The 22,114-nt window shown below is 41.3% G+C and overlaps 2 protein-coding genes across 6 annotated transcripts in view; one reads left to right on the forward strand and one right to left on the reverse strand.

Moving 5' to 3' along the window:
- Positions 1-22,114, reverse strand: part of LOC107039481 (ELKS/Rab6-interacting/CAST family member 1) — a 143,830-nt gene that overhangs the window by 78,523 nt on the left and 43,193 nt on the right. For all 5 annotated transcript variants that reach the window (XM_015259100.1, XM_015259099.1, XM_015259101.1 and 2 more), the window contains exon 2: positions 6,657-6,806. In XM_015259100.1, coding sequence (XP_015114586.1) covers positions 6,657-6,806 — 150 coding nt within the window. The remainder of the gene's footprint in view (positions 1-6,656; positions 6,807-22,114) is intronic.
- LOC107039484 (beta-hexosaminidase subunit beta) overlaps positions 1-22,114 on the forward strand; it is a 112,600-nt gene that overhangs the window by 29,902 nt on the left and 60,584 nt on the right. The gene's annotated exons all lie outside the window — the stretch shown is intronic.

Raw genomic sequence — 22,114 nt, forward strand, 5'->3', positions numbered from 1 at the left:
AATATAGGCCCATAGAATTACGGGGACCGGCAAGGATTTGGAAAGTCTGAATGCAAGTCCTGCTTACACCTAACAAGTGCTGAAGTGGGACATAACCAGAGGTAGAAAGGTCTCGGAAGCACTTGGGAAGAGGCTTCCCAAGACCTATCCAGTTCTGAACGGAGAGACCTAAGTAGAATTTGTCAGTTCCAATTATTCGACTCGGGCCAATCCTCACTTACATCCTTGGCTCCCACCTCGGAAAACCAAAGGCACAGTCCCCTCAGACTGACCATACACAGTTTTTTCGTTTACTTGTAAACGAAAAAGGGACAGTTCGTCTACTCGCTGAATGTAACATTACTGTCAGAAAATATTGTTCGACACATGTGAGACGGGAATTTTCGGCTCTTGTGACAATGTCACACTCGCGGAAATTCCGTCTCACTCGTATCGAAATATATTATTATTTCCATACCGGTAGTCTCCGAGATATTCACGTTTTTGTCTCCGCAATTCTGATTCAAACCGATATTAAATTTGCGTTTGGTCTTCTCTAGCGCCGTAATTTTTTACCCTATCAGGATCATTTCAGCCATAACCCTTCGTTACTCGTGTGAAACTGCCCGACGTGGTATTACTCGCATCGCGGCGCCGCGCCGTAATGAAATCTCAGCGCGTCGTTGTCACAATTCATTCAAAGAGTGGACTGCGCGGAAGTCTCTCCACTGTTCTGATCTCGGGGCAGCCACAAGTGTGGCAACGCCGTGTGAAATATTTTCATGAGACGATCAGTCACGCCACGGCACGGCGCCGTATTTTTGGTTTCCCGTTAGAATAAGAGTGAATTTCCTCTACACGGAGAGAAATGTTCAGTAAAAATTACGGAACTCATAATTCGCTCACCGATTACGGAATCGAATCTGAAAATTTAATTGACCGTATCGTAATTTTTCACAGGAGATTTAGGAAAAGAAATCACGGAACGCTCTGGAAAAATTCCATGACAGTTCCCTAAAATTTCCTGCAACCACATTTCACTCCGGAATTACAGAAAAGATACGTAATTTTTATTGAATATTTCTCTCTGTTGGATTTTTCGTTGAAAAATACTTAACAAAAATTAATCTTTAATTGGTTTGAATACGTCTTTGTACGTTTTATATTTCTTTCATCTCTTGTATTTCCACTTCACATCGAAGAACATTTTTATGGATGAAAATTCCGAGAAGTTTGAGGCATAATGTTTATGCTCTGTTTTTCTAGTCTACACAATGCATGAGTGGGACCTTTTGAATGTGAGTCATCAGGCCCAGGGTGTTGGATCCCTTTCGTCAATATAGTTAGTTCCTCTAAGGAAACGGTACTGAGCGGATGTGTCTTCCGAGCGTATAAAATAAAAGAAAATTTTGTTCACTTATTTACCAGTATAGTTATTTAAAATTACCCCATTTCCAATACTCTCCGTGTAATCAGGCATTTTGAACGTGGTTAGAAATTTCAGAATCTACATTTAGATAAAATCAGTGAGGCACACTAATTTTTTCATATTTCTTAGTGAGTTTTTTCGGGAGTTATACTGACAAATAGAATTTCACCCGCGTGATGCTGTGGACGCGAGTAATAAAGGGTTAAAATGTGCAGAATGCTATCAATACTATCGAAGTATACGTAACTCCATATCGACAAAGTGAGCCCTTTTGATGGGGCCGTCCACATAATGTCGTTCTCTATCGAATTATCTTCCACGAAAACCGAAACGTCGACACACATAAATTAATCTTCGTTATCCTTTGGTGAGGACCACATGGCCAAATAATATTTATCGTCATTATCCTCTAACACCCACTCCTCCAGAGATATCCGGGGAACAACCTGCAAATCAATTTTACCCTCATCCTTTGCTGCGGTAATGCTGTCCTATGCCACGGATAATATTAAATTTTCAATTGATAATTTATCTGCCAAAGCTCGTCTTCTTGTTCCAATTTAATCTAACAATGATCTCCAATAATGAATGAATGAATTTATTCGAAAGGAATAAATTTGATCAATTTAATCATTTCTTTACCCTCAAAACATGAAACCGATAATATCATTGAAAGAAAACCAATAAGTGGACTATTGCATTTTTTTTATAAATGATATAAATGAGAAATAGTTATTGGTGTTACTAAATTAGCCATTTGTTTGCAAATAGCTTCTTTTTTTTTGAAATTCTTATTCCACTAGTCTCTTCTTCTATCTTTTTTTTTATTTTATTTTTTTAATATTTTATTTTCTATCTTTTAATGTCATAGTGCTATCATCAATTGAAATGTCATCAAAATGTCGCGTATTATTTCGTTTCGTCAAGTAATTCTGCATTCGGAGCCTCTTAAGACTCGAATTCGTTCTCAGTTCGGGCTTAATTAAGGTTTAGTCAAGGTTTAATCAATGAGTTTAACCCAAGTTCCGTCAGTAGTTAGTCGGGACTATAAATCAACATGAATAAGTATTCATATTGAATAAGTGATGAATAAGTATTTAACATAATAGACTGGTACCTGAATTTAACAGGTAGAATTCCTGGTATAAAAAACTCATGACGGTATTGTGTACCTAGATAAGCAATAATACTGTTCTCACCATTTTTCAACTAGATTAAGAAGGTATTGAAATCTACTTTTTGAGACTTTAATTTAGTTTCTAATACTGATAATTCTTGCAGTAATCATGAAAAACTTGATTTTCTCTTACAAACAACAACGCATAAACAACGTGATGTACTCAATAAAAAATTGGACGACCCCATCATAATCTGATAGAATCAAGAGGATACTGTTATCAACTTTTTGAGCAATGATAAATTAATTGGTTTCAAATATAAATAAATAAAACTTATTAACGAATAAAAAGAACCTGATGAATAAATAGAACTTATTAAAGTGTATATCTGTGAAAAAAATCATAACATTTAATTGATGCGTTTTAAGAAATTTTCGAAAAAAATGAAGAAAAAATGTGGAAATTCGGGAAAGAATAGATGGGTTTTGTAACGTATACCGCTCGGAATTAATATATATCGAATTAGATTTATTCACAGCAAACGTAGCTTTGATGTACACCATGAGAGCTGGAACGAGAGTGTGCTCTCGCGACAACGGTATTAATCCTGCACCCCCGAATTATTACGAATCGTCGCGAGGTGTTGGGGTAAGGTCGTTAAGCCAAGCCCGAACACCATACATTGAAATAATATGAAATAAATATATATAAGTAGCTTCGCTACAAAAACGACTAATCCAAAAATTGGAAACGTTAATTTGTACGGTTACAAAACTTCTATTCGGAATCAAAAACTGAAAAACTTGAAAAAAAGACTTTATTTGATTCATTTATCATTTTATAATAAAAATTAATAAATAAAAAGGTGAAAAATGTCGAAAAAAAAAATTAAAAAAGATAAAATATCAACACGATTTGAATGGCACCCCACCTACTTAAACCTCCTCAAAAGCTCACAAAAATGCAAGAATATCTCAATGTGCAGTACCATGTACCCTCGTTAGCCTCTATCGTCTCGAGACGCCATGAAAATACCGGAAGATGGGTATGATGTTGATGCACAACGATTTTTCAACGAACCCTCATGCACGATAAAATAAATGGTACCTCGTGCCAGGAATTTTATTGTGCAGTTCAGTGCTCGGAGGTCGTCAACTCGTAATAAAACACAACGGGATGCCAAAAATTCCGTGGTCGTCGCAGGCAAAAATGTCAGGGTTATTTCAGGGTTGTAAACACTGAATTCCCTCTCTTCGTTCTCTCTGATTATGTTTTCGTCTCTATTACTCGACGATAACCTCTCTTTGTACGAGGAAAAAAATCAGTTTCAAGATCGTTTTTATTTTCTCTTATAATGAACCACTAAAAGGCGATTGTATTTCTTCCATTAAGGATATTCGAGTACTTCGTTCAAGGTAGCAACTTTTTTTTCAAGCAAGATTTCACATTTGTCGAAAGTTTTGCCATCGCCATACTTTTTCGAATTTTTCAATTATGAGTACATTTTTTCGGGAATTTCTTCAATGAATATTGTGAACAATAGTTTATTTAATTTCACACTTGACTCTCGTTGGTCCAACCTCTAATGATCATACCGCAGCACTGTATATGTGTTCCATATAACCTCGTACAGTGTTAAAAGTTTTCGTCTGAATTTTCCGTGTCAAATCCCGAAAATTTGTATCATGTTTAATTTCCGCTGAAATTTCAGGAAATCTTGTCACTGAAAAACGAAATACTTCATTGATTTTCTGTTCAAATGATTTGAAAATCAAAAGAATACTTGATTTTTTAGTGAAATTATTCCGTGAAAATTCGAAAAAATCAGGAAAATACAGAGAAAAATTGAAAATTCATGTCATTTCATTTCTAAATATTCCAATGAAAATTCAATCAAGTTGTGAAATTTAGTCTACCTAAAACTTGAAATTTCATAGTCATTTTCCCCTAAATCAGATTCAATGTCGCTCTCACGAGAATTACTACCACATTTTCTGTGAAATTTCGAAAAATTTCTAAAAGTATAAATTGCGTCTGAGTAGTCACTTAAGCGGACCGTTGCCAGACGTCAGAAACGCGCGGATTGAGACAACCCAATATGGCCGTCGTGCCAATCAAGAAGCTTTTAATTTGATTGTTTGCAATTATCTGCCCGGAAAATTATGTTTTTTAATATCGCAAAAAAAACTTGAAAGCATAAGAAACAATTTCATATACGGTTGTGTGAACGAGAAAATGCTTTAAGACTACCCTATTGAAAATTTTCCATCATTTAAAATTTTTTCCGAAATTGTGCCAAATCCCGGAAATTTTCATCGTGTTCAAATTCCACTGAAATTTTAGAAAATCCTGTCATTGAAAAATCAAATATTCCATTGATTTTCTGGTCAAATGATCTGAAAATAAAAAAATACTTGACTTGTCAGTGAAATTATTCCGCAAAAATTCGGAAAAATCAGGAAAATTCAGAGAAAAATTGAAAATTCATGTCATTTTATTCCTGAATATTCATGTTCCATTGAAAATTCAATCAAGTTGTGAAATTTCCGTCTCACTGCAACTGAAAACTCATGAATTTCCTTGAAGTCTACCTAAAACTTGAAATTTCATAACCATTTCACAATTTTCGTTAAATTTTGAAAACTTTCTAATGGTATAAATTGGGTCTGAGCAGGGTTGCCAGATTTTGGCGATTTATAGCCAAAACCTCTACAATTTTAAATGGGGTGACGTCACGATCTGGTAACACTGGGTCTGAGTAGTCACTTGAGCGGACCGTTGCAAGACGTTAGGACCGCGCGAATCCAAACCACCCAATTTATGGCCGTCGTGCCAATCAAGAAGCTTTTAATTTGATTGCAATTATTCATCCGCAAAATTATTTTTTTAACGTCCCAAAAAAACTAGAGAGTATAGCGAACAATGTCGTATATGGTCATGTGTACGAGAAAACGCTTTAAGACCACACTGTTAAAAATGTTCATCTGAATTTTTCGTCCCAAATCCTGGAAATTTTTATCGTGTTTAATTTCCACTGAAATTTCAGGGAATATTGTCATTGAAAAACTAGATATTGCATTAATTTTCAGTTCAAATGATCTAAAAATCAATAAAATACTTGATTTTTCAGTTTAATTATTCTGTGAAAATTCATAAAAATCGGGAAAATTCAGGGAAAAACTGAAAATTCATGTCATTTTGTTTCTGAATATCCGTGTTCCACTGAAAATTCAATCAAGTTGTGAAATTTCCGTCTCACTTCCACTTAAAACTCATGCATTTCCGTGACTTCTACCTAAACCTTAAAAATCCATAACCATTTTTTCCCTAAATCCAATTCAATGTCACTGTTATGAAAATTACTATCAGATTCTCCATGAAATAAAAAAAAAATCTAATAGTGTATAAACTAAACTTATCAAGTTTAGTTTCAGAACATTTTCATAACCTCAACATTAATATCATTGCGCCTAAAAAATACTCTAGATCTATTCTATAAACTCTGAAGAGGATATTCCCCAGAAAAAATAGCCTGAATTGCTTGGATATCCTTGAAAGAAAATTCCGATTCACAACTTCATTCAATTTATTGAGAAATGTTGAGAATAGTTTCTTCGGTACTGCCGTCGAGGGTATATGATTTGAAGGATTTTCTCGTGTTGACAATGGCAGAAAAGGCCGAGAGAGAGAGGAAGCGGAGTATATATATCTTCCAGACGATGGGATGCCCATTGTTAACTGCTTTGTGGCAAGGACTTTCATAATCGAGCAGTGCTGGAGGCTCGAGTCTCTAGCATCGTTGCCGAATTCACGCCTGACCTAAAATGCTTTTACCACTGGGATCCTTTGCATTTCCTTCGGCTCTTGCATTCCCTTTGCTCTTTGTACCGCTTACGCTAAAACATTTCTGTCTATTCTCCCGGAAATGTGTCGCACATAATAAAGTCAAGTTCTTTGACTTCAACGGGTGTTTTTTTTTGTCTCTCGTGTTGTTTACGTAAGAATGACGAGCGTCAATTCGTAAAAGTTGATTAAATTCTGGTTCAATCTTCATAAAGGCGATGGCTGATTATGTTTGGACATTAAAGCTGGGCGTAAATATTGCGGCTGGTTTCATCAAAGTGTCTCACCTTTATTGTGTCTCTTAGGATGGCGATCTCCCGCGTTAGGTGCTCATTCTCGTTGTAAAGTACCTCCATTTGCTGCTGCATCTCGACACTAGGACCTCGCATCCGCATTCTCAGTTCTTCCTCGAGTTGTCTGACCATCATGCTTTGTTTCTGCAATTGAAAAATATATCTGATGTATTTTTTTTATTAAACAGTTAATTTTACAATTGTTAATTTTACTTCAACTGAACTTTCAAGGAACTTTGTATTTGAAAATTTCTAATTTCGTGGAAGAATAAATGACAACTGTATATTTCACTCAAATCGCTCCGTGAAAATTAATAGAAATCAGCAAAATTCCATTGAATATATTTTGGGAATTTCAATAAATCGAAAATTTAGAGTAATTTAACACGGAATATTAATGTTCTCGCGAGAAATTTAAATAATTTGAAGAATTTTCGTCTTAATGCTGCGAAAAAAGTTGGGATTTTACGAATTTTCAGCAATGAAATGTCAAATCTCATGGTTTTTTTCTCCCTAAATTTCCTTGAATGCCTCTCTCCTGAAAATTACTAGTCTTTGTATTAAATTACAGCCTAAATTACATCCTGTCTATGGAATTAAATTTGTTCTCTTCTCTTGAAGTTGAATAAAAAGGTGAAATCTGGATTGTAATCCCGTTCTTCAGTGAAAGCCAATATGCCGCAAAAGAATTTCCAGCCTCAAAATGGCAACAACATTCAATCGATCTTTTCCAATTGATAAGAGATTTCTGAAGAAGGGCCTCGGTTCCGCATTGGTTGCCTGATCTGGCCACAAATCAGGCAACCGACCCGAGTGGAAATTTCGCTCAAGCTGAATTAGCAGGGCTAACCTGATCAAATATGTGGTCCACTTGGGTATAGATTCATAATTCGTCGAATTATTACAGCTGGAGTAGTACACTCACACTGAGAGAATCGAATACTTTTGACAAAGAAGATTTACTTGATTCTAGAAAATATTCTTTTGTCAATTTAATTTTAAAAATCGTGAAATGTCCCGATAAATAATTCCGTTTTCTAGCAGGATAAGATTCTCTTGTCCCGAGAGAATTTTTAAGCGTTCTCAACACTAGAAATGATGTCCTTCCTATAAATTCACGTAGTTTCCGTTATATCTAGATTTTCTTTTCACCAGGATTTTGATTACCTAAAATCTTGCACAAAGAGCACAACACTTGAAATCAATTTTCTATACACTTGAATTAATGAAATGATCGAACGGTTTAAGTCAATTCCATTCTAGTGCCAGTTCTCGATGAATATCTCAAATTCTAAAGAAGTTAGCAAAATTTTCCTAAAAATCTTTTTTGTAACGAGGAGTGAACACTATCGCAAAAGATCTTACAAAAATTTCGCTATTTTTCTTAAGGATGTACTACCCCCTTTCGGGAAAAAATTCACGTTTTTTTTATGTTTCTGGCAAATTATTGATCGGATTGACGCGAAATAATATACCGTTTTTGCGTTTTATCATTATTGACTGACTCATGAAGTTTCATGGTAGTGCAGTCATTTTCCTGCTTTTTTTCTAAAGTTTTGTGAATTTCCGAAAAGTTTCAGAAAAAACGCAGGAAAATGATTGCACGATCATTAAATTTCGTGAGTCATTATGTAATGATAAAACGCAAAAACGGTATATTCTTTTACATCAATCCGATCAACAATCTACTAGAAAAATTAAAAAAATGTGAATTTTAGCGAAAAGGGTGTAATACACCCTTAAATTTTGAGTTACTCAATAAAAACTCAACTAGGAGCTAAGTCGACTTAACCCGATTCACCACTTCACTACTGAATTGATAATGAAAGTGTTCGTCGTGGAATCGAAACAAGAATTCCTCAATTGGAGATGATGAGTAATCCGATCAGGAAAGTGTGAATTCTCACAATCCAGTAAATTCTAGATATAACACAAACTATATGGATTTATTTGAAGAATTATGCCAACACTTGAAAATTTTCTCAGGACAAGAGAATCTCATCCTCTTAAAAAACTTTTTTCTCCCAGTGTTAACACAAAATTATTTACCAGGAGATTTCACGATTCTAGAAATTGACAAGAGAATATTTTATTGTATCAAGGAAATCATCTTTGTCAAAAGTAATTTTCTTCCTCACTGCATGTCTACAGTTCCTTACAAAGCAAGATGTAAGAATTCCCATCTCCAACCAAATAGTACATTACGCAACTAGTGCGGAAAGCAGGCGGTTACTCACGAGGGCGGCGCAGCCGCCCACGAGAAAAGGGGGTCCAGGGGGCAAAGCCCCCGGTGGGGGGGGGGCGAAGCCCATACCAAGCCCATATTCATTAAATATGTAGTTCAAAAAACTTGTAAAGTATTTTTAATTGAAAAAAATTAATTATAATAATTACAAAATACAATTTTTAAAAAATCATTAAGAAGTCGCGAAAAAAAGAAAGTTATAATTATAAAAAAATATGATACAAAACGTAATTGAAAAATCGGAGAATATTTTATTTCCATTTTCTTCAAATGTCACATCACCAATAAACTCCTCATCAGTAAATAAATTCTTCTCACTGCCTAACTCTTCATCACTATCAGGAATTATACGATTTTGGCTCATTTTATCTGCTTCGAAAATCACCTTTTCATTTTTCAGTCATTCCATGTATTCACTATTCGGAGGTTAGATTTCCTTCCTTGTTATTCTCTTTTAATAGGTGATGCGCATGCGCGTCATGCGTTATTTCGGGTTTCAGTTGACTATAGTCAACTGGAAAGTAGCGGGTTTCAAGCGCCTACCCACACTCAACTGTTAGAACAGTGGGTTTCAGTTGAGTGTGGGTAGGCGCTTGAAACCCGCTACTTTCCAGTCGACTATAGTGAACTGAAACCCATGCGGTTACACGCACGTATCATATAATAGTATATTTCAGCACGTGTGGGGCAATTTCGTCTTTAACGTGTGTGGGGTTTACATGAACCGAAGGCGAGTGATGTAACCACACACGTTAAGGACGAAATTTCCCAACAAGTACTGAACAAAATTTTATGTCGCGAAGCCTGAAACCGGCTGGATTACACACTCGACGCTTCGCGTCTCGTGTCTAATTCATGAGTGGCATAAAATAAATTCTCCATTGTCCCCCCCCCCCTGAATCGACCGACAGTTGTAAAGAAGCTTCTCAGGAATGCTACAGCATTGTCATGCTTGGGCGTGCTTCAGAATGGTTGATAACGATCGTCAATAGCGAGATTGCAAACGTGGGGGCGGAAAATGATCGTTGGCGGCGCACAAGGGGCCATGGAGTAAATTCCAAACCAGCGTCACAACAGAGATGTACTAGAGGATGTCAGGAGTATACATACAGCGCGTGAAACTTCGTTCCCAATGGGACAGTTTCCTACGCGTATGAAATCATTTGTTGTACATCAACTAACGCTCTGCAGGGTCACATTAATCCTCCCCGCCCTTGGCAATAGTGTCAATCTCTCCATCACCGTTGTACACTCGTGTGACACTCGTGCATGCAAGTTGTACAACTAATATAACTGTATTTTGATTCATTGGAGATGTCGTGCGGGGGTTCCATTCGGAAATTGGCTGTTAGATAAATACGAGGGGTTTCATCTGTTTTTATATTGGATTTTATGGCGGCGGAAAAATTCACTTTGGTGATAAAAATTTATTGGAATCAATTGCATGTCTGGTTTTTTTATTGGGATTAAATTAAAAAGTTTATTGTTTGTGAATTATTCGTTTGATAACAGACAAGCGTATCTACATGGGGAACGCATATATATGTGTTTAATGTTTTGAATTTGTATCGCCCGCGTTCTCTTTTCTCTCTAAACAACCCCGCGTGATAGAATGGCAGCTGATGTTGGGGGATTAGTGGTGAACTCGACAATAACCACAGACGAAAAATTACGATTGTTTACTTGAAATACATTACTTGAAAAAAGTGGTGTGTCCCCCCCTTAAGGTCATTAGACCCTCATGATCACTCAGTTCGTCCCTCCCGTTTGACCCTTAACACCGTTTGATCCTTATAACTACTCTCTTTCCGTTGAAAAATGACCGGGGGCATAGGTATTTTATAAGAAGCCCACGGAACATAAACATTCGGGAGGCGATAAAAGTGCCGAGAGTGAGGTATCTTATACGAAGCCTCTACAGTACTAAAATAATGTTTCTAAAACGCGTATTGAATACGCGTCACACTTGAAAATCAGAAAGGTCAAGGACATCCTCATATTCAACTCCCTCATAATGTATCAAGAGGGACGGAATGTCGGTCCCCAAAGCGCATATAACTGTAAAGTGATCCCATCGATGGATAATCGATCCCAACACAGTAAACTTATCGTGCTATTCTACCAACGTGTAGTGAGCAGCGATTGACCCGATTATTCCAGGAAATCTAGCGACGCGTGACGTCACGTCAACCCGAGGCCACACCCCGTCGCTTGTGACGTCATTACTCCCTGTAATACGCGAAGCCCTCACTGCATTCCGTCCTTGTACCTCACCACACACCCCCACCCTTCGCTGCGAATAACAGGACATCCAAGAACTTTTATCCCTCCCTCTCCATCTCTTTTTGCCTCTACTCGACACAACCCCCGGCATTGCATTCACGAGACAGGTGCTCTTTTGTTCCACCGCCAGCGTTGAGAAATGGAAACTACGACGTTCCTCGGCAGCTGGTGGTTTTCATTCTTTCACTCTTAGGGAAAACTTCTCGATAAAAATTATGGAGAATAGATGAAAGTTTCTTGGATAAAAATGAGGACAATTTTTTTTAATGGCAATTGTCTCAGAATCTGAGGAAAGAATTGTCAATGATAAAGTTCAGAATCATGGCGACACATGGATGTGAAATATAACAGATGGAGTGAGTGTATTTCTAAGAGACATTAAGTTTTTGTGCTGTCGCAAATTTCCTGTCCAAATATATATGTCCAAAAATGAATAATTAGTGTAAAACAATTAATTGTTTATTGTTCGTTTGTCCTGCAGACGCTTAAAATGTTAAACATAGTCCAGTAATATAATGTATGCAATAATAATTACGAATTAGTTTTTTGAAATTCAACTCCTACACAGCTAATTTCATTATTTTTTTAATAAAAAATTGCACATGTGCAGGAGTCGAATTAAAAAAAACTAATTCGTAATTATTATTGCACACATTATTTCAAACATAAAAAAAAGAAACCTCTGTAGCTCAAAAATTGGAGGTCCTGGACTATTTTTAACATTTTAAGCGTGTGCGGGGTAAAGAATAAGCAATTCATTTTTTTACACTAATTATTCGATTTGTAATATATGATTAATCTTACTCCAATCGAACGCGACTTTTAAAACTCCTAGTAGTCATCCCTTAATTTTCATGGAAACATTGAACTAAAATTAGTGTTTTCATGGAGTTTGTCAAAAAAATTGTGAACTTTTAGTCCCGAAATTCTTAAAATTCTAGTTGAACGGTCACACGATGAAAATTTTCAACAATTTTACCGCAATTTTCTTCCGAAAATTTCCGACCGTGACATTTTGTTCATTTCTACTTGAGACTGTCGGAATTCACTTGAATTTTCAGCTGAAATTCGCAATTTTCTATGCCTTTCTTCGCTTAATCAAAATTCAATGTCATTGTCGTGAAAATAATAATAACGTGCGCCTTCAATATCAAACTGGAACGTTTTAGATTGATAAACATAACTTGATACGATTGATGTAGGAAGACAAAGGGAATGTTTCACATAATGTAAAACATGTGATGTGATGCGATGTGGATGTATTCAATGTTATTGATTCAAGTTCTACGTAATGTATATCCAAACAATTAGTTGAAGTACGAGTTTTTGGACTAAGTGAATGAACTAAATTGATGTCTCTATTACGAAATTATAGTTCCACGTTGTTGGTGACTATAGTTCATCATGTCTGTTTCGAGCATACTGACGAAGTTTATATGTAATTGAAGTTTAACCTTGTCTTCAATTTTATTGGTGATTATGATCTCAGCATCGTTGCATACTCATGCAATCAACCCTGATGAATCAATCAGTATGATAAATATCATGTCATTACTGAGTTTCATGCAACCAATCTTCTGTACTTTGTCTACGTGAATTTCAACTGCACTAACGAAGTGGTGAAAGCTCATGAATGATACACCTGCGAATTGTGCTGAATGTTCAGGTAACAGTTCTTCAATTCAAACAAATTTGGTGAATAATTAGACAACAATTGGCTGTGCCAAATTATCTTATACCTGCGCAGAAAGTTTTTTCCAAGTCCTATCTATTTATTTTCACTTACTTAAGTATGTTTGTATACAATGAGGAACTGTCAAGTAAATCTACTAAATAATTTACAAGTTCATAATTTATGGATGTGATTTATGGAGCTCAACACTATAATTTCTATTTCTGTTTTTACTTAGGAACGTGAACATATTCATGTAAATTTCCACTGTGGGTAGAAAATTGTGGAGTAGGATGGACAATCTACATTAAAAAAGAAAAACATATGAAAAATTTGAGATTTGAAATGATAAATTCGTAAATCGTGGTTGATACTAGTGATGCCGCAAGAGTGTAAGAGGAATAAGGCAGGACAAGGGTACTGCTGCAAGAGGCCAGGCAAGAGACAGATTTTTCTCTTGGTAAGAAGAACAATTCACATGTGAAAAAATTCAATAGAAAACCTAGCGAATTCGCTAGAAAATTCTATTGGAATTCTATGGGGTTTCTATAGGATTTCTATTGGAATTCTATTGAAAAATTCTATTTATCTTTTGCGCTGATTCTATTGGATATTCGATAAGAAAAAGTCAATAGCTTTCGAATTTCTGTTTAAATTTTTCTCTTGAGATTTTTTCTATAAGAACGAGTTTTTTCCTCTCGGATTTCACAATGTAATACAAACCAAAATGTTGTGGAAAAAACATAGAAAAATTTGTGCCCAATAATTATAATAGAAAAAATTTGAGACAAATTCCAAAAGAATTTCGAAATCTATTGACTTTTTCTTATTGAATATCCAATAGAATCAGCGCAAAAAACAAAAAGAATTTTTCAATAGAATTCCAATAGAAATCTTACGGAAACCCCATAGAATTCCTATTAATCCCGGTGGCTTGGCGCAGTGGGTAAGTTCGTTGCCTCACATGCGAAAGGTTCCGAGTTCAAATCCCGGCCGGGTAGAATGGTGCGATCTAACCATTTAAAGTCTTGATCATCATCGCAGTATTCCCTAACCGGGTCGAAGCGATGTAAAATAATGATAAAAAAAAAAAATCGAATTCCTATAGAATTCCAATAGAATTTTTTAGCGAATTCGCTAGTTTTTTTATTGAATTTTTTCATGTGTGAAGACAAGACTAGAGAGAAGTTCACAAGAGGCAAGAGAAAAAAAAATGGAACAAGAGAAAAATAATTCATCAAAAAATTCGTCAAAAACTCTCAAGTCACCAATAATATAATGCCATTTAATAAAATATCGCTTCATCTATTCCTGGAGTTTTTCTATGTACCTTTGTATTTTTTTTTACAATGTTTTTTTTTTACAATGTTTTCTGTTCAAGCTTTCTCTACGTACTTTAAGATGGATATGGAATCGATCCTGTGATATTACTATGTATATGATTGGCTAGTCCTGCAGTTCAAATGTGATTACTTATGTAAAGGATGAACAATGTATTCTAGTAATATCAATATATGTGTGATGAGATGCCTGGATCGGGGAATTAATTGTGCGGATGGATGAGTTGGAGTCGGATTACGGGGAGTGGGATGAGTAGAACCAAGAAATGAGCGGAACACGTGCACGTGGTCACAAATTCACTGTATTTGTCAAAGTTATAGTTATTTACACTGTCACAATAAATAGAGTCACTGAGCAGACCGTAAATAATGAGCGGACCGATAATAATGAGCCGACTAATTCCTTGAATTGATAATAATTGAGCTGACACTGTGAGTTAACCCGAGTCACTAGAGAAGAGCAGTACAATAAAAGAAGTGTCTTTAACTGGATCCCGGAAACGAATGAGGGAGAGACACGGGCTGACAGGTGCCACGTGCCCTAATTCGATGGTCACATGACCTAATTTAATATAGATCATATGGTAATAAGGAGCTGTCCAGGACGTGGCGCCTCAGGTGTCCGAATTAACAACCCCCGGTCATCTGAGGTGAGCGCGTCAGGTGTGCGTGAGTGGGGAGAGAATGGATGAGCCTTGCGTGCGTTAGTGTGAGGGACCTGTCAGCTGACAGGATTTCCAACATTCTCCCCGGCCGTCGGCAACTGTAAAGTTGTTGACGCAACCATAATGAGTAGAGCCATGGTGAGCTGAAACAAAAAACAAAATTCAAAACGCTCTTTGGTGAGCTGTCGGAGCTTGTCACCCATGAGTGAGTCCGTGAGACCGTCCGGAAGGTGCGCTGGCTAGGCATGGCAGCATCCTAGACGTCGGGGGTCGTAAATCCCTTCTGCGTTGGCTGCTGTCATTCTCACGTTGAACCCCGTCGGTTGGTCAGGGTCGTAAATCCGTCGAAGTTGACGAAGTCCAACGGTGAGAAGCCGGTGAGCTGTCCTGGTTCTATTCCCCTGAAGGTGAGATGGGCAAGAGGACGAGCTTGGCGATTGGCCTTGTCAGCGTCGTCTGAGCAGTCCTGATGGTGACTACCCTGGTGAGTCCGTCCGATCCTGGGTGCAGAGCGGTCACTCGGGCGAGAGGCCACTTCGCTGGCGGGAATCTCTCGTCCGTGAGTAGAACCAGTGAGCCGATCCGTATCTGATGAGTCGGATGGTGCCACTTGGATATCGCTTGAAGACGTTGGAGATATCCCGTGGACCACCTCTTCCAGAATCCTTGAAGCTTCTGCTGAATGAGCTGCCATCTAGAGAGCCTTGAGACGTTGAGTTGCTCTAAAGATGGCTCTGGAAGAGTCGTGGGAGCCTGACCGATGAGAAAATGCCCTGGTGTCAAGGCTGAACAGTCATCAGGATCATCCGTGAGCGGTTCCAGTGGTCGTGAGTTGAGCACTGCCTCGATTTGAGCGAGCAAAGTGGTGAGTTCCTCAAAAGTGAGCAGATCCTCTCCGATCGTCCGGGTGAGATGGAACTTCACCGACTTCACCGCCGCTTCCCATTTCCCTCCAAAGTGCGGAGCACCTGGAGGATTGAAGGACCACTGAGTCCCATCATTGATGAGGAGCTGTGCGAGCTGTCTTGATTGAGCTGATCCTGACGAGAAGAGCTTCTTTAGTTCCTTGTCAGCGCCAAGGAAATTGGTCCCACAGTCACTGAACAAGGAATGAGCGATCCCACGCCGACTTGAAAAGCGTCTATACGCCGCGATGAACCCCTCGGCTGAGTAGTCTGACACGACCTCGAGATGGACCGCTGAGGTGGTCATGCAGACAAAGATAGCCAACCAGCCTTTGTACGACTTGTGTCCCCGCCCTTTCCAGGACCGTAGAGACACTGGGCCGGCATAGTCGATCCCAGTGTTGAGAAAGGCTCGAGCGGGAGTGAGTCTGGCTGGTGGCAACTGGCCCATGAGCTGTTGAGCGCGTACTCCACGTTGGCGAGTGCAGTTAACGCACTTGAGGATGAAGGAGCGTACTGGTGCTCGACCTCCGAGTATCCAGTAGCTACTTCTGAGCTGCCTGAGGGTGAGCTGTGTGCCTCCGTGGAGTGTCCTTAGATGAGCCTGTCCGATGAGTAGCTGAGCCAGTTGAGATTCCTTCGGAATAATCACTTGGTTCCGGCTCTCCGGGCCTATGTGAGCAAACTTGAGCCGTCCTCCTATCCTCAATACCCCTTGGCGATCGATGAAGGGTGTGAGCTTGGTGAGGGGGTGGGATTTGCTGAACCTTTCCCCTCGTGAGATCGCTCTGAGTTGATCCTTGAAGTGAGCTGCCTGCGTGAGTTTGATCCAGAGGATGCGAGCCTCTTCAAGATCACCAAGAGTGAGCGGGTATCGAAGAGAAGAGTTGGGGGTTTTCCTGAGCCGAGCTATGAATCGTCGACAGATTGCTGTGACCCTGAGCAGTCGGTTGAACGATGAGAATCTGTCGACGAGATTCCAGAGCGCGATTGGATGAGCTTTTACATGTAGGAGAACTCCTGGCTTTTCCTCGAGGTCTGCGCTGAGGTCTTTTTCCAGAGCGTGAGTTGGCCATGATGAGCAGTCTTGATGAAGCCATGGTGGCCCTTTCCACCAGAGCTTATGAGATACCAGTTGGTGCGCTGATAGACCTCGAGATGCACAGTCTGCAGGATTCTCCTTGCCCGGTACCAATCTCCAATGAGCCTGCTGAGTGAGCTCCTGGATGAGTGCCACCCGATTTTTCACGAACTCCTTCCATCTTGAGGAGTGTGAGCTGATCCACGTGAGCGTGACCGATGAGTCGGTCCAGAGATAGGTGGTGGCGTTCGTGAGATTGAGTTGGTCCTTGACGTACTTAGTCAGTTTGGCCAGGAGGAGAGCCGCAGTGAGTTCTAGTCGTGGGATTGTCAGCCGTTTGAGCGGTGCGACCTTCGTTTTTGAGCAAACCAATGTGAGTTGTGATTTTCCCTTGTTGAGAACCTTGAGATAGATCACGGCTGACATCGCCACTTGTGATGCGTCGGAAAAACCGTGTACTTCGACGACGGAATCCGTGAGCAGTCCAAGCCACCGAGGTATGGTGATCTCTGATAACTGTGTGAGCTCCTCCCTGAATTGGCTCCATCGTTGAGCAGTTGTCTGGGAAACTGGTTCGTCCCATCCCAGTTTCTCGATCCATAGAGCCTGGAGCAATATCTTCGCTCGTATGACCACTGGCGCTAGGAAACCCAGTGGATCGAAGAGTTGAGCCGTTTCCGATAAAATGATTCTCTTCGTTATTGAGCTGGTCTCAGGCTGAGTGACGGAGAACTTGAAGTTGTCCGTTCCAGGATGCCAAGAAACCCCTAGAATCTTGGTGAGCGAGTCCTCTATGAATCGTTGTTCTTGAGAGGTGCTGTCAGGTTGAAGAGATGTGAGTAGAGCTGGGCTATTTGAGTGCCATTTGGCTAGCGGAAAGCCTCCTGACCGACAGAGCTGTGTCACCTGATGAGCGGTCCTGAGTAGCTCTTCATCTGAGTCAGCACCCCCGCAGATATCGTCAACATATCGTCCTTTCATGAGCCCCTCCACAGCGAGAGGATAGTTCGATCCTTCATCCTCAACGAGCTGATGAAGAACACGCATTGAGAGGAACGGAGCTGACCTAGTGCCATATGTGACCGTGGTGAGTTGATAGGTGGCGATATCTCCGTTTGAGTCGGTCCAGAGTATTTGTTGGAGTGGCCAATCTTCCGGATGTACCCGAATTTGACGAAACATCTTGGTTATGTCCGTCATGAAAATGAGCCGTTTCCGCCGAGAAAAGAGAAGTACATCCGAGATATCCTTCTGCAACTTCTCACCCGTGTGCATAATCTCGTTCAACGATTGTCCTGAGCTGGTCTTGTTGGAGCCGTTGAAAACAACTCTGAGCTTCGTTGTCTCACTGCTCGCCCTGAGAACTCCGTGATGAGGGAAGAAATATTCCGGAGGAGCGTCAGCCCGAGAAGAACACGGACGGCCCGAAACCCTCAACCCTCCTGAAGCCGAGGCCTCATGTGCTAAGGTCATTTCGGTGCCCGTGCCCCCCCCCCCCTTGAGCTGGCGCTGATGAGCTGATCTAGCGAGCTGTCCGGAGACTCGACGCATGTGGCCGAGCTCTTCATATTCCCTGAGGAAGTCCGTGTAGAGCTGACGATAAACCTCATCACGTGAGAGTTTCCTGAGCAGACGATGGAGGCAAGCGAGTGCAGACGATCGTGAATCTCCTAGCGAGGAAACTGGAGATTTGAGCGGTATCCGAACAATGTAGCGGCCAGATGCATCTCGTGAGTGGGTCCGTTGAAAGTGTTCTTCACACTGCGCTTCCTCCTCGTTGAGCTGAACCTCTGGTGTCCCAGGGATCTCTTCCTGGATCCAGAATTTGGTGAGCAGTTCGTTGAGATCCTCGTTGGTGACCGTTAGATGAGAAGTTGCTACTTGAGTAGTATCAGGACCTTCCGTTGGTCCGAATACGATCCATCCAAGTCGCGTGAGCTGAGCCGATGGTGAGTTTGGTCCGTTGGTGATGACTTGTGGTAAGATGAGTTGTCCATAGACATCAGCGCCAAGAAGGATGTCAATTGGTGCTGGTGTGAGAAAATCGGGATCAGCGAGCTGGAGTCCTTCCAGATGATCCCATGTGAGCTGACTTGGTGAGAATGTCGGTAATGAGGTTGTGAGCTGGCCGAGAGCATAGGCAGAAACTCTGAGCTGAAAGTGAGAGCAAGTGGACTGTATTGTGAGCCGAACCTTGCCTAATGCCGGCCCAGATGCCGTGTCTCCAATCCCCGATATTCGTAGCTGTGTCTTGAGCCTTAACAGCCCAAGCTGACGAACGAGCTGGTCTGAGATGACGGAGATTTCCGACCCTGGATCGATGAGTAGACGAACCTGATGAGCTGGCTGATCTGGGCGTACCAAAAGCGCAAGGCTGGTAGCCAGAAGGACCCCAGGGCGGAAGTCTGGAGCGGATCCGGAATCTGAGTAGTGACCTGAGCAGGAGACGGCAATCTGAGCTGGTGATCTTCATTCCGACGACGTTGACTGGCCTTGGTCACCAGTCACCACCATGGGGATGTCGTTCTCGTGGGTGTAGGTCACCACCGGAACGGCCTTTTGCTGGGTTGAGTTGGTCTGTTGCCTCTGCTGAGCTGGACGTTGAGGCTGACTCGATGGCTGGTTGTGGAGCATCGAGTGGTGGAGGCCCCCGCAATACTGGCACTTGGTCTTGGACCTGCAGTCCCTCACCGAGTGCCGACCAAGGCAATTGTAGCAGAGGTAGCGACGCTCTACTACCTCCCTACGAGCTGATACCGAAAGTTGACGGAAGGATGAGCAGGATGTGAGGTAATGGTCTGCCTCACACATCGAGCACGGGTACGTGACCTTCCCCGATGGAGCGGACTTGGGAGCTGGCCTCGATTTTTGTGGTGGTTGAGCGGTGCCGTGGTGAACCTTCGCAGCGGTCGACTGCTTGGATGAGCTGACATTGGAGGGCTTTGTGGCAGGAGCACGAGGAACCGAGTTAATCTCGATGCTCTCCATCGCGCGAGCTCTCCCAGTGAGGAAATCCTTGAAGTCCTTGTATGAAGGATACTCCGCCGATGAACCGACCTTGACCTCCCAGGCTTCACGAAGCTTTGAGCTGAGCCGTTGCGAGACCGTATGTACGATCACCTGGTCCCACTGGGAGGTTGGGGAGCCGAGAGCCTCCAGAGCGTTCAGTGCCTCAGAGGTGACAGTGAGCAGGGCATTGAGCTCTTTGGCACTGTGAGAAGTCATGGTTGGGGGACTGAGGAGGTGTTCCAAATGAGCTGAAATGAGCAGTCGCTTATTCTCGTAGCGAGACAAGAGCAGTTCCCATGCAATCGAGAATGACTCATCCGAGATCGTAAGATTCGCGATGCGTTGAGCTGGCTCCCCTGAGAGACTAGTACGAAGATAATGCATCTTCTCCACGTTGGATAGATCTGTATTCGAGCCGACCAGAGACGCGAAAAGATCGCGGAACGAGCGCCAGTCCGCATAGGCCCCTCCGAACTTGGGCAGAGAAATCTCAGGGAGATAACGCTTGGAGTATGTGGGCTGAGCCGTCCCAGACGCGAGAGACCGACGAGATGAACCTGAGATCCCCCTTTTATCAATGAGCTGGCTTAAAATACCCCTTGCCTCATGATAATGCCCGATAGTAATGTCGAACCGATGGTCCTTGAAGTACGGCAATTCAAGGATCCCTTCGATCTTGCCGCTGCCAGCGATGAGCTTCTCATGAGTGCTCTCGAATTTTTCCCAGTAGGTCTCCAGGATCTCGAGTTTACCCTGGAGATTGGAGATTGTGAGGCTTTTCGCCTCTTCTGTGAGCAGCTCCTTGTAAACGCGTTCGATGAACGCTGCCCGAGAGTTATTCAGGCTAATGGTCGCCTCAAATGATGCCATAATTGAAAATAAGTGCGCAGCTCAAAAAAAGAATAAACCGGAAAAAACCTGAGTAAAGCGACCCCAAAAGCCGAGCAGTGAGCAGTGAGAAGCGATAAAATTAAGTATCCGGTCGGTTGAGCGGCAACAGTAATAACACCGAAGAGTCTTAATTTAATAGGTAGCAGCAGTGAGCGATTCCGTTGAGCAGGCGCGAGAATTTATTGAAAAATTCAAAAAAAACGAAAAAGGGTTGGAGAATATAAAGGGAGCGGTAGCCAAAAAAAACAAAGTTGAATGCTCCAAAAAATTCCAAAAAAAAAGGAAAAAATGGCAGAAGTAGCAAGAGGTAATTAAATGCTACTTAGCCGAGTGAGTGATGTTGAGCTGGACCAGTGCAGGAACGCTGCAGTTGAGAAAAAAGTCCAAAGTCCCGGGGATGAGCTGCTCCAAAATTCAAATATTCCCGCGGGCCGGTAATGCAGTTCCCTGATGATTGGAGAGCTGGACTGGTTGAGGTCCACTGCGTACGCTGAGCCAACGAGCTGGTCCCCGTAGGTTGAGCACCACTGACCGCGTCACTTCCACTTCCGCCAAAACCCAACAAAAAAAAACGAAAACCGAAAAATATTCCACCGATCCGGCTCGAAGGACCAAAATGTGTGATGAGATGCCTGGATCGGGGAATTAATTGTGCGGATGGATGAGTTGTAGTCGGATTACGGGGAGTGGGATGAGTAGAACCAAGAAATGAGCGGAACACGTGCACGTGGTCACAAATTCACTGTATTTGTCAAAGTTATATTCACAATAATTAAATGTCACTAATTGAGTCACTGATAACTGGAATTAATGAGCGGACCGAATTCTATGAAAAAATAATAACTGAGCTGACACAATGAGTTAATCCGAGTCACTAGAAAAGAGCAGTACAATAAAAGAAGTGTCTCTAACTAGATCCCGGAAACGAATGAGAGAGAGACACGGGCTTACAGGTGCCACGTGCCCTAATTCGATGGTCACATGACCTAATTTAATATAGATCATATGGTAATAAGGAGCTGTCCAGGACGTGGCGCCTCAGGTGTCCGAATTAACAACCCCCGGTCATCTGAGGTGAGCGCGTCAGGTGTGCGTGAGTGGGGAGAGAATGGATGAGCCTTGCGTGCGTTAGTGTGAGGGACCTGTCAGCTGACAGGATTTCCAACAATATATCAATATGTAATATGTATTATGACATGTAATGTTCAAATATTTTGTAAAACTTGAGGTAACTAATATGGCTCTACTATCAACACCCCCTCTACTGGGTTCCCACTTTGTCGTAGTGAGGGGGCTCGGTCGCGGGCGGTGGAGGTCTTAAGGACTACCGCTGCCCGCGGTCGCTAAGAGGAGTCCACCCA

Source organism: Diachasma alloeum, unplaced genomic scaffold (genome assembly GCF_001412515.2).
Source record: "Diachasma alloeum isolate Michigan unplaced genomic scaffold, Dall2.0 Dall_scaffold_00300, whole genome shotgun sequence".
Taxonomy (NCBI): Eukaryota; Metazoa; Arthropoda; class Insecta; order Hymenoptera; family Braconidae; genus Diachasma; species Diachasma alloeum.